The sequence below is a fragment of the Tympanuchus pallidicinctus genome, unplaced genomic scaffold (genome assembly GCF_026119805.1).
Source record: "Tympanuchus pallidicinctus isolate F22 unplaced genomic scaffold, pur_lepc_1.0 scaffold31, whole genome shotgun sequence".
In the NCBI taxonomy this organism is placed as follows: Eukaryota; Metazoa; Chordata; class Aves; order Galliformes; family Phasianidae; genus Tympanuchus; species Tympanuchus pallidicinctus.
In genome coordinates this window covers 7485774-7499117 of record NW_026294749.1, presented here as the reverse complement: position 1 = coordinate 7499117, position 13344 = coordinate 7485774, and the positions used below count along the sequence as shown (strand labels likewise).

Genomic DNA, 13344 nt, shown 5'->3' with positions numbered 1-13344 from the left:
AGGTCTCTGTGTGGGAGAGATTAGGAAATCTCTGATAGGACCCCAGCTTTGGTCATGTCCCTTCTCTGCTTCTATCACTTCATCCAGAGCTGCTGCTTGAGATCCCCCTACCTTTGCACAGCCCCCGGCAGCCACCCACACCAGTGCCAGGGTGGTGTTTACTGGTCACATACCAGTGCCAGGTGCTGCATGGCACGCGCTGCTTCATGCTGGTAGCCAGAGCCAGGATGACAACATGAGCAGCTGACAGAATTGCCCTCTGTCCCCATTAGCCTGAGCTCATTGTTGGTCACGTTGCAGGTTCCCCCTCCTCCAGCTGTCCTGATAGCCTCTGTCCCAACGCAATCACAGAGGGATGTGCCACCAGTTCCCCATTTTCTGCCCCCTTGAAGACTGAACTCTGCCAGCTGCTGGCACAGGGATGAATAGTAGGAGTATGGCTATCACAGGCTAACACACAGAAATGGCTTTCCTGGCAGCCTTGGGCTCCCTGCACTCTCTTTGCTGTTTACTCTTTGCTCCTCTATTTGCACTGATAACGGTGTCTCTGTCTTCCCTTGTCTGCCATGCACGACAACATGAACAGATGAATAACACACTGGGAGTTTGATTCTGAAAAAATTTAATCAATCATTGCTGCTAATTTCCAGAGAATCTGTCTTTTGCTACCACACTTCTATGATTCTGTGCAAGTCTGTTGTTTGAACAACAATAGAAGATATACAATGGACCAACCTATGATGCTCTTTTAAGGTACCATTTAGGAATACTTTTGTCTGTGTTCATTTTCAAAATTTTCCTGGAATGAAGGATTTAACAACTTAAAAAAGAAAGAAACTGTTCATTCAGTTCCCTGTTTCTGAAGTACAACAATAATGAGATGAACAGATTTGTGTTCCTGTTAAAAATCAAACACTTCAGTGTGAGTAATGAAATGCATTTCTTTTTTCCCTATTCATTCACAAGATTACAAGGTTTGTGCTAGACTCAGTCCTGCTTCTCTTGGAACTGGTGACAACAGATCTAGTAACGTAACTTAGCACAGGCTCTCCAAATGGTAGACTGCCTCTTTAAAATATACTTTAATGATCTGAGGATCTACCAGTAAGCTTTTGGCTGATTTAAAGGAAGAGTTTCAGGGGAACATTTCACTGGAATTATCCCAAGAAACACAGGATTCTTTTTTGAATTAAATAAAGGCTCCACCTAAGTCTAGATTGCTGTGAAGGTTTTTAGCAAAACTCATCAAGCCATGCTCTAATGGCTTTACCAGCTTATAACGGGATGCTCGTATCCGTGTGAGAGCAGCACAGAAAGGCTTTTCAGAATGTTCCTCTGTTGGGAACAGGACTTGCAAAAAAGATGCAGGGTTGTTTTTTTTTTCATTCCCAAAGGCTGTTCATTCATGTGTATTTACTGACTACAATTTTAATGAATTATTTCTGCAGCTCTGAATGTTGCTGCAGACTTGCACACTTACTTGCATTTATGATGCACTTTGTTTTTATTCGTGATGCACATATGGAATAGCTGATGTTTTATAAAAAGAACCCACACAACATAAATCTAAACTAATGCAAACTAGCTGGCTTCAGATTCAATGTCAGTAGTATCAGGACTTACGTTTCAGAATGTTCCTCTGCTCCAATTCTTCAGCTGTCGGCCTCTGGCTCAGTCGTCTGCGAAAAAAGTCCAAGATCAGTTTCTGGACCATATCACATCCTCCTCAGCTCACTGTCTTTGAGAGTTTTTTTGAGGTGTGGAAGGCAGAGCAGAAAGTGCCAACGCTGCTCCATTATGCACTTGGTGTGCCTGGCCCATGCGTGACACAGACCATGCTTCACTTTCGCAGTTTCCTCTGTGTTCAGCCCATGAAAGACGAACTACGTTATGTCATCTTAGGCACAGCACTCCCACCCCTACCCCAGGCAGAGCTGCTGGGAGTTAAGCTACACAGATGTCTTTACTTAATTTCCTTCCTCCCATGCCTGCTTCCTGACTCGCACAAGCACTTCTAGCTGAGACCCTGCTAACCCTCTCCCTGCCCTCTTGTGAGCCTCCAGGCTTGTCCAAACAGCATCTGAACACAGGCAGCCTGCAGAAAAAACAAGGGACAGTTTGGCAGTGCTGAGGGCAGAACAATAGTGGCACTCCTCCTCCACAGCTCCACTCCCCTCCTCCTCTGGTGGCTTGTATTAAACCTTACAGTGAAGATCAGCATAACTTGCTTGTCAACCTGTAGGACAGATTCACAACCAATGCAATCTAATTACAAATGGGAGCCCTGAGAACAGAAACAATCTGAATATTCAGAATACAAAGCAAAGCAGAAAAGCACAAAGGGATCTTGGGGAAAACAAAGAGAACCACTACGATGACATCAGAAGTCAACACTGTTGGGCCTGCTCCTGCTCTCACCAGGCTCAATGGGAGTTTTGTCAGTGCTGCCAGTGACAGGACATCGCCTTCTCATCCCTCAGGCATAGTTATTCAGGGAGGTACCGATAGGGGCAGACTTCAGAGCAGGGGATCATGTCTGCACCAGATAGTTCAATCCCCTGCTTTGTTCAGCAGCCTCTGGACTGACCTCACCTGGTGCACAGGGCTGGAACGCACGGGATGGGCAGGAGCCTCACCTTCTGTATGAAGGCAAAAGTTTGGGTAACTGATTTTACACAGCCTGAATATTTCTGCTGTCAGAAAAGATTTCAGCTGTACTGCCTTTGGGGCCATTTTCCATCACTAAGTCAGATCATGGCCCTATTCCAGTGCAGAATTTGGAGTGACTGGTTTTGCCTCTTTGCCATGGCAGATCAATCATGTACCTCACTTGAAAAAGCATGGATAGGGACAGAAACTTGACATAATTCAGAAGTAAAGAACACCTACAAAGTACATTGAAGATGAAAGTACTGTTTGAATGCTTGCTATTACCATCTTTAAGATACAGTAGCTGTTGCTAATGGAATACTTCATCTCAGTATTAAGAAGAAATTAAAGCTATTATATTTCTATCAGCAGTTGAGAATCAAAGAGAATAAATAAATTGCCAAGTTTAGGTCCACTAAGAGTTTCTGCAGAAACTGAGTTATATGAAGCTTTTAATCCAACACACTGTGATGTTTCTCAAGAGGAAGCTTCACGTGAATGTTCAGGACAGACTCCATCCACCCAGTGTGCAGCGCTTCTATAGAACCAACACAATAAATGTAAGGAGACGTCAGTTTGAAAAGAAGGCTTCCAAAAAACTCCTCCTCTTCCAGAAAAAAAAGATGATTAAAAGACTCAGCTAACAGTTTTGTCAAGAATGGTTCACATTGGACCATTTCGAACAAAAGGCACAGGTTTTGTCTATCTACATGAATGATTTACATAAAAGACCACGTCTTCCATGTATTTATTTCTCAGTAGCTGCCATAAAGTAGATGAATTTAAACAAAGTTTGTACTTCACTTTGTCACTGCTTCTACTCTGAGGTGCGTGATTTCCTCCAAGTGTGCCCTACACATGTATCCCCATCTTCTGTGCAGCTCAGAGACCTACATACTATGCAGTTCTTCCCTAAGATGCCCAGTATGGGGTCCAGTGAAAACCAGTCAGAAACACCTGTGTTCCCCATCAAGAATCAAAGCATTTTACGGATGCCATAAAATACCTTTTTCAGGCTGCGATGTGCTCCTGCCTCAGTGATGACCACTGTTATAAAGGCATGAAGTCACGTGGCAAAAAAAACATGGTATTTTTGGTAGATGCAGTCTAGAGATCAAGAGCTCTTGATTTTCATGGACTGCTGCTACATTCCCATTTTCACCTCATTTTGGGTTGACTGGGCCTGCTCCCTCAGTGTTTGTTTCTCCGATGAGTGAAACAACCCCTTCCCCAGTCCTTCTCATCCAGGCTATCACAATTATTTTTCTTGTTCTCCTGCTCTTTTCATTTCATTTCTTTTGCTTCCACAGTGACTTCCATCCCCAAACTATCTTTGAACTCTACAAACTCCACTAACTCCTCAGAAAAGCCATCTTTCAGTTTTTACTTTTTCCCTCTTAACTTTTGGGTTTGCCATAGGTTGGGCAGCTGTTAACATTTTTGAACATCTCAGTTCTAGGTACTACCCTATAATTAAATAAATGTTGGCAGCTCTTGCTTTGTTATTGTGGCTGCAAAGATAGATTTTTTTTTCCCCACACCTAATTTCCATGTACCATCTTCAGTGCACTGTTGAGATCTTAGCAAACAGTAGATGTGATAACTCCACTCTTTGTCTTTCCTTCCTGTGTTGAGCAGAACAAAAATATTAACGAAGCCCACCTAGATTGCAGAGGCTGATTTCAGAGGTTTGATTGCTGGATTGCTGCTGTGCCTTCCTTCATTTAACATCACAGGGGCTGCATGAGGCTGTCAAGAGGCCAGAGGTCAGGAAACAAGTGTCTAATTAGCAGCACAATCAGAACAAACAGGAGAAAAAGGAGGTGAGAAATGATGTGGCAGACCTCCTGCAATAGCAAATAAAGGAACTGCTTATTAAAACTATCAGAATCAAGTGGGATGCAAGTTATTGATCAGAATGAGAACTGTGTTTTGCGGAGCTGCAGGAGTGTAGATATCTGACCAAGGGAAAGTCAGGCCTTAGAAAGCACCAGCCTTTCAACAGTTCATTCTGTACTTAAAGACCTTCATGTAAACATGCTTAACCATGTGTGAATATGCCATGCTTTTTGTTTTGCAATAAACATCAGGCATTCAAGAGGGCAGGGAGGCATGTTGCTCCTTGTACTCTGCAATGTGTTGTCTGTTTTACACTTCACACGTTTTTGTGGTATTGTTAATAGTGGTTTTATGAGTACACTGATAAAGATTTCCCTAACAAAAAATAAAAAAATAAAAAAATCAAACCTTCTTGAGATTTCTGTTGACATAAAGGAAGCCTTGTTAAGATTTCACTGAAAATATAATACTCAAATGAGATGTCAGTGAAAAATAAAAGTTTGCTCAGATCTATAAAAATAAACGATGACAAACTAATTTTCTGAATTAATTCCCTACAGGATCAAAACACACCACAGGCTTTGTGCTAGCACTATACAGTGCTCATTTCTTAGTAAAAACTTTGCTGTTTTTATTTCACTTCCATTTTTTTCTTTCTGCTTTGTTGAACTTGTTCTGGTCAGGGCTGAGCACGTCATGGTGGATGACCAAGAGTTTGGGGGCAAGAGGAACAATCGCTTGCAAAGTATATTGGCCTCAATTTAAAGTATTGGCTGGTGGGGACGCAGTCTCTTCAGGGAGTAAGAAGGAGGACAGACAGCATTTTCACTGATGGATGCCACTGCTTGGAGCCTCAGAATGGGAAGTTCCTGCTTAATGCAACAATGTGCAATAAAAGGAAATACTGGCTGTACACCTCCCCAGGCAACACCAAAAACTTAAGAGTTCACACAGTGATGCTTAGCCTGCTCTGCAGTGTAGTCATGCCCAGAGGGCTCTCAGGATAGTGGCCACCTATCTGCAGAGCCCTTGTCTGGTAATACTTCTGAAGCAAGGCACTCCTGACTGCCTAGGCTGCCCCCTGACTAACAGTCACGGTTTTTATCTCCACAGTCTCTTGCAGTGCTGTGCATGAGTTCAGAGAAAGACTTGGTTAATGTCATTCATGTATGGTGCTGGGTTGGCGGTTTTTAGATGTGTAGAATTCCTCTTTGTCTCTTTTCAGAGAGCAAGAACATGTAAAAGCTTACAACACGGTCATCTGTAAGTATAAGAACCAGATCCAGAACATGGCTTGCTGGAAAATGACACCTCATTTACTTGCCAGGCTTGTTAACTCCAACAGTTTGCAGATACAAGAGGCAGAATTCAGCAGCTCTCCAGTGCTTGAATGGTGACCTTTGAGCAGCAAACAGGTCACAGGTGGTCACAACACGACATGCAGAAGTATAGAGAGGTGCCCACAACGCCACCAACATATTCTGGAGCTCATCCATGCTCACAATCTGTTCCTATGGTATAAGTCACCATGACATAAAGTAACTTCTGAGTGCAAGGGGTTATATCTTCTGGAGTAGCTCTTAAATTAATTCTCTAGAAGCAAATCTTTTTACTTGAGTGCATCTGGGTTCATACCACCCTAGAGACTGCTCTAACAGAGGAGCTGGGCACATGAGAAGGAAGCTGCTACAAAGAACTACTTGTCGCATAGCTCTTTACTTGGCGTAAATGAGCACAACTGAAGCCAGCAGAGCTGTGCTGATTTAAATCAGCTATATAATTCAACATGAAGAAAATTCAATGGCAGTAAAGAGTCTTACTATTGCTTAATTTAGCATGCCTTTCTCAATAATAGCGCTGATAGCAAAGCAATATTGATGAAGGATAACTTACCAGGGGCTCTTTGTACTCCCATGACAAATGCAGAAAATTGGAAGATGAAAATGGATGTGAAGAAAAGCTTCTATTTGCTTGTGACAGTTAACTGTTAGCAAAGGGCGAGAAAAAAAATGACCTCCTTTCCTTATGCTGCTGCACAATGAGCAAAAAATATCTGTAAGCTCAGCAGCTCACCTTCTCTGAACTGTCAACCCAGATATTGTCAGCCAGACTTAAGAGTCCACAGAAAACTATCTTTCTCCTAACAGGATTTATAAAATGGGATTAACACAGTTTTATCCATCAGTGAATGAGCTGAAGGGATATTAAATAGAAAATCTCTATCCAAAGAGGAAAACGTAAGACTTCTACACCATTACGATTTCTGTGCTAGACTCCATTAAGATGTAGGGTAATTTGTGGGATACATTATCTCCTCCTTTAAGCTCTCCTCCTCGTGTGACAAGTCTCTAGGTATCAGTCATGGTAACACTCTTTATGAGTGTTTTTCTTGAGAAATTAAGGCAATAAAACCATAAGGAGCGTTTGCCACGACTCAGTTACCATGTAATGACTACTCCTCACTTCCCTGTTGACTCTAAGCATTCAGCCTCTTGGAGACTGTAGCGTTCCTGCAGCTAAAAAGAGGCCTGTGGTAAGAGCAGCCCACAGGGGGCAGAGACTCCTGGTCACCCCTAGAAGAAGCACCACTGAGAGAGTCTCAATGAGAACTATTTAGGAAATTTTGGTAGGATGTGCTTGCTTGCAGCAAAAACAAAACAAAACAAAACAAAGAAAAAAAAACCCTGCAAAATATCAGTTGGAGATCTAAGTACTTCCTGATGCTGCCTTCGCATCACAGTTTGTTCCCTGGGCTGCACCACCTGGTCCAGGATAGCTAGAGCAGTCCCATGCTCTGAAGGAGAGAGGTAGCACTTGGGCTTAGCACCTCCTCTGAGTGCACTGCAGGAAACACCAAGTGGTCCAGCACATGAAACAGCAGAACGACAGCTCCTGTAGCATGTTCAGAGACATGCATCTAGAAGGGCTGTGCAAGAAAATAACATTTTCAACAAAAAATGTTTCAGATTTTAACTTAGGCTTTAAGCAGCCTCCTTCTGCTCCTCAAATCATGCTTATTCCAGACTTTGTTTTGTGTTGAGAAACACAATCAGTAAATATTTTAAATCTCTACCTAGTCTAGATTGCTGTGAAGACTTTTAGGAAAACTTATCAGTACTTTTTTTCCTTATTCTAGCATCTGAATAGTGGAAAATAAAACCAAGTGGGCACTTTGTCTAAAACTTTTTTTCATTCTTTAGCCCTTGTGAATCATTCTAGACTCACTGCTCAATGTATTCTTTTCTGTTTAAGCTGATTGAGGAATTGATTTATTTTGGTTTTGTTTACTCTTGGGAAGATACAAGCTCCTCACAAAACAATAGGCTGTCCACATTAGATCAGATTAGGTCTCCTGGGGAAAGAGAATCATGTTCAAAATGTAGATTTCAACAGTGCACTGGGCTGACGTTAAGCTGAAATCTTGTCTATCGTATACAGAACACATTTCCATAAATACCTAAATAAAGCAGGATCATCTTGGTCTGTGAACTCTGCATGTTACGAACTTAAAGGAATGACTAGATAGTCCTATAGCTCTGAGCAGAAACAGAGTTATACGTCTAATAACGACACATCCAAGTCAACAATCTTTTGTAAGATCAGAGGAGTTTCCAGAGAATCTTCCTTTACAAAAGGGACTGTGGTATCACAACGCACAGACCTGCTTTTCACCAAGGAATTATCAGTTTCTTATTGTTTTCTCAAGATAAAGCCATGCATTTCCAAAAATTCAGCCTTCAGCTCCTTTTTCAGTGATACTAACTGCAAAATGGCTACTGATATCTTGAACGCTACTAGAGCGCACAAGACAGTCGCACAACTTGAGCTCTAAAATGGAGCTTCCTATGTTTCATTATCATATTGTTTCGTTATCATCAGACCTTTTAGCCAAATGCTAGCTGCTCACATAAAATACCACCATAAAAGTTTAATTTTGAAAAAGGGCACGGAGGAATTAAAACAGTTCTACCATATGAGCTTTGTAGCATTAGCTCTCAAATCTCTTATCCCTAACCCCAACAGCAGAAGTCCAACAACTGTAGTAGGAAACAAAGAATAATCTTTTTTAGAAGAGAGGACTTACTATGTATCTAATTCAAGAATGTATTTTTGGAACAATAAAAATTGGATATTTTTGAGTACTAAAAATGCAGAAGGCAAAAGAAAAAAAACGTTCAGAAGTGGTAGTGATTGTCCTCCTGTGAAGCTTTGAGAAAAGACATCAGCTTCTAAAAAAGCAGTCATACTCAACTGAAAGCTGATTTCACAAAGTGTAATTCACAGCACAAGGTCAATCCATTAATGACTTGAATGAATAAAACGGCACTGCAAAAATCAGTCTGATTTGAACAGATGTGCTTGTTGTCTATGGCATTATTGAGGCTACTTACTTTTAGAATCTTTTCTCTCTATAGTTCGTGGTTTTACGTCTGCGAACAAACATAACAAGTCTTTAAAGATGCATTTTTTAAAGGAAACATTTGGAGGCTAAATCTTAGAAACATTATTTTCCTTACTCCTCATAAGACATCAAATTTAATATTCTTTTTCTTCAAAGACCAGTGTTTGGAGGCTTCTCCTACTACTTTCTCAGTTTTGAAGTATAGCCTTTGTACTTGGAAAATCTGTAGAAAGCCAGATCCCATTAATACATTTGTAAAGGTGTCCTCCATTTTCTGTAGCTGAAGACCTAGGACTATCTTAAGGACCATTCAGCCAAACCACAGACCTGACAGAGTCCCAGATCCCTTCGCTCTCAACCAAACAAGTTGGATGGTGTTTTTAGAAACTTAGATTGAATAAATGTGGAGTCTCCCTCTTGTTTCCAGTCCTTGACTGCTTATTCTCATAAAAGTTACTCTTGAAAGTACACTCATCTCCACGGAAAAGCTTAAACAACAAAGTTCACTTCCACCTTCACGAGTCCCTCTGCCCTGGCTCCTGATGCTCAGGGAAGCTCATTCAAGCAAGGCTTGATACAGGAACAAAACAGTTATTCTTGTACAAAGCCTAGAGATGGGGATAGGAAGCAATTTTTTAGGCAGGAAGATCTGTGGGTTCAGTAAAGAGAACTGTAGAGGGAAGCTGAGATGAATACAGAAGCACAGCCTTATTTCTCCAAACTCCTCTAAAATCCACTGATCTTTCCCTCCTTTGGCAGTTCTCCTTTGAGACACCTACAGCTGTCACAGGCTTACATTTTGCCAATGCTGAGAAGTGGTTGCTGGCTCCAAGGAAGCACTAAGAGCTGAGGCACATAACAGAAGAACCATCTTTTTTACACATTTGATTTAGTTAGCATGAAAGTAAGACCTCCTGATGAGCTTTGTGTCCTACCATGTTGATGTGGTGAATACATACAGAACATGATGGTTGTGTCTTCAAAACCTGTGCATTAGTAGATATCTTACACTTATGGCACTGTAAGTATGTTACTTACTTAATTAGAAAAGCAAAAGCAACCTATCTTCTAATTTATATAGCCACTTGCACAACTGTAATCTTAAAAACACCAAGTCAGAATGAGCTAAAACATGTAAGCAAACAACACTGCTTGATAGTCCAAATAATCTGTGAATTTAGTGATGAAATTCAATTCAAAATACAAAAAGGTGTTGATTCTAATGAAGGAAATTTGTGTGGAAAGTTTTTTCCAATTTGCTGATGGTGGCCCAACACTTTTATGGCTAACTTAAAGTTTCCTCTGTTACTGCAGCAACTACAGACCTCTCTAAAATGGAAACAAACAGAAAACTTAGGCACTGTGTTGTTTTGTTAAAGTCCACTTTACCAGCATTAGCATGAAGAAAGGCAAGTAAACACTAATGCACAAATCAAATTCATCTCCAAAAACTTTGAGTATGGGAATGCAAAAAAAAAATCAACTTACTTTCTGAGAAAGGAATCACAATCTAAAACACTCAGTGACTCAGAAAATCTACCATACACGAATTCTAAAGAAACACTTTCATAACAGAAGTTGGCAGTACCAGTAATGCAGAACCATAACAATTCCGTTTCTGGAAGAAAGGATGCATAGGAAACAGCATGGCCCCCATATTTTGTCTTGTTATTGAAGTGGAAAATTCCTCAAACAATTTTGAGAGCTTTAAGAGCGATTAACTATATTGTGTCAGCGACATTTCAGTCTCCTAGACTATATAAAAGGCAGGCTAGCTTATAAAGAGCAGTGAATTATTGCAAAACGTTCACTTGGAGATCGAGAATTAGGCCTGGGTCAAACATTTATGACAAACAGTAAAATTGCCTAAAATTGCATTCCAGCAGGTCAGAAACTATGTACAAGATGAGGTCAAACTTGGTGAACAGTTTCAGCTGAGGAAACAGTTTACTAGACACTACTTGAAAGAGTTTAAAAAAGCATTAAAAATACATTGGATAAAATATTTGGTACCGGCCTGAAATTGTATTTTTCATTTTGTAATAAAAATTTAACTCCTCACTGTGCTATTTTTATTGTTTTCTCTCCCATATTTGTTACTTTGTTCCAGCCGAGTACCAAATGTGAAAAACTCCTTATTCAGCCAACTACAGTAGACAAAACTCTTCTTGCAGTAACTGTGACAGCAATTACAAGCACAGATTTAGTGAAGTAGCTTACAAGGCTTGCTCTTCCCAGCAGCAGCATTACCAGCTGCAGTGCAGATGTCTGGGTCATTCCTGTCCATTTAACAGTCACATCTACATCTGGGCTACCTGCTGATTAGACTGAATCTTTACATGTGTTTTACAACATTGATTTTTTTGTTCACTGCTTGCAAATTCAGTTCTTATCTTTACAGGTAACTACACGTTTCATCACCTTACCCAGAGATTTTCCTATCCTCTAAATTCCCACCTTGTTCAAGGACACAACCCCCTTCCAGATGGCATACATTTAACACCTTAACTACTACGGTCTATTTCTGCCCCTATGCACTGGCAAAACCCAGAAATATATATGTGTATATTTAAATGGCAGCATCTCCTGAAACATCAGTGAAAACAAACTGCACCCGAGGCAGAAGATACCAAGAATGGCTGCTTTAAAAAAAAAAGAGACATTCACCTGTCTACCCTTTAAAAATACACACTTTAGGAAACTGCATGGCTGTGATTTTGACAAGGTATCAGACACTATCTAATCAGACATATCACCATCTTTACATTTAAATCTGGTGGCCTAAAAGCATGATGACAAGTCATTTTTTTTTTCTTGGGAGAAGTCTTGTTCCATCTGCATTTTATTCTCTTGCAATTACTGAGATGCGTATAATTACCCTGAGGCTAAATTTGGACCACAAAGTGATAATCCTTTTTAGTTGCTTCATAAGTATTCCACAGTAAAACAAATGGAATGTTATAAAGAAGCTTATTACACTGAATAAGGAATTAGCAGCAGGGATCAATAATCTCCAAAGTAACACAGATCCTCTTCCCAGGCAGATACTCTTTACTTCAAAACAAACAGAATCAAACACAGGAACCAAAACACTTCCAGGGGGATGCAAGTGATATGCTGAATAGGCTGCAGTCTTTCTTCTTTTTATGCATAGTGCAACATCAGCTTTTACATTTTTCCCCTGAAGCTTCAAGGGATTGGTTCAATGCCCACCGAATCTCCAGCATCAGTTTTCCAACTAAGATCAGGTGTGTGTACACATATTACCCACCTTCCTGAGACACTCTATCAAAGTAAAAACCTGCTTGACCATCACATTATAGCTGCTGAGGGGAGAGCAGTGGCCTTCTTTCTTTCTTTTTTTTTTGTTTAATTAGAGCAAAGTTGAAGAAACAACCAGCTTACCTCCTCTTTATATAACGTGGGAGAGAAGCTCATTCCTGTCTTAAATAAGCCATTGGTTTTTTGAGCTCCTTACTGATCCAAATAGCTTATTCAGGCAGAAGGGCTAAAGAAGGTTATTATTTAGAGTGCTTTGTATGTCAGTTAAGCAAAGTATGCTTGTTGGTGGCTGCTGACAGGCCACAGCAGAGGGCTAGATTTCCCTGCAGGGCACGCTCAGATGACTAGAGATGCCAGAACTGATAAAATTCTGTCCTAGGCATCCGGTACTCTGTTTCCGTGTCACTGTCTTGCTTCCTGCATCCCCAGCTGAAGGCAAGGAGAGGGGGCTGAGAAGGAGAACTGGCACAGTTATCCAGATAAAATCCCTTCTGAACGTGTACTCATACACAAAATGCTAGTAAAACTGGAGACTGCACTTACTGCTGTAAAAGGCTGCAGATTGGTATTAAAACACACTGCCTAGGATGGTCTGTGCAAACAGACACAGTGTCTGCTTCCTAGTTTCGCTTGACTTCATTATTAAAATGTGCAGTCCCTCATGCATTGGCATTGAGCTCAGCCTCTGCTTCCAGCCTATGTGGGCCAAGGCCATGCAGACTTGCTTTTTGCTTTACAAGCATACTAAATTCACATCTGTACCTTATAGTTTATTGGGTGTTAAGCCCACTTTCATGACTGGAGGTTATCTTGTGCTAACAACTTTGCTCCTGCTCTGCATAGCCCAGCTAACAAATACCAGCTGCTAAGAAAGAGAGGGGAAAAATGTCTCACAATTACTACAGTGTCAGACTGGTTTGAACAGCGTTACTGGCAAAATGAGTATCAAATACATTTATCCGTCCTAATTCCTATTAGATACATTAGAACATTACTTTATTCTGCACTATTGAAGATCTTTGCTGTTCTAAAGGTAACAGACAGCAGCACTGCAGGCTGCCTGTGACATTTCTGAAAGCAACAATCTCCTTTTCCCAAACAGAGATAGAGCAATAAATTGCTGTTTGTTGTCTCTGGAACAGAAAGCTTGGAAGCAGATTACCTTTTCATTT

The 13344-nt window shown here is 40.8% G+C and overlaps 1 protein-coding gene across 10 annotated transcripts in view; it reads right to left on the bottom strand.

Moving 5' to 3' along the window:
- Positions 1 to 13344, bottom strand: part of PHACTR1 (phosphatase and actin regulator 1) — a 287644-nt gene that overhangs the window by 19200 nt on the left and 255100 nt on the right. For all 10 annotated transcript variants that reach the window (XM_052697782.1, XM_052697784.1, XM_052697783.1 and 7 more), the window contains one exon: positions 1624 to 1679. In XM_052697782.1, coding sequence (XP_052553742.1) covers positions 1624 to 1679 — 56 coding nt within the window. The remainder of the gene's footprint in view (positions 1 to 1623; positions 1680 to 13344) is intronic.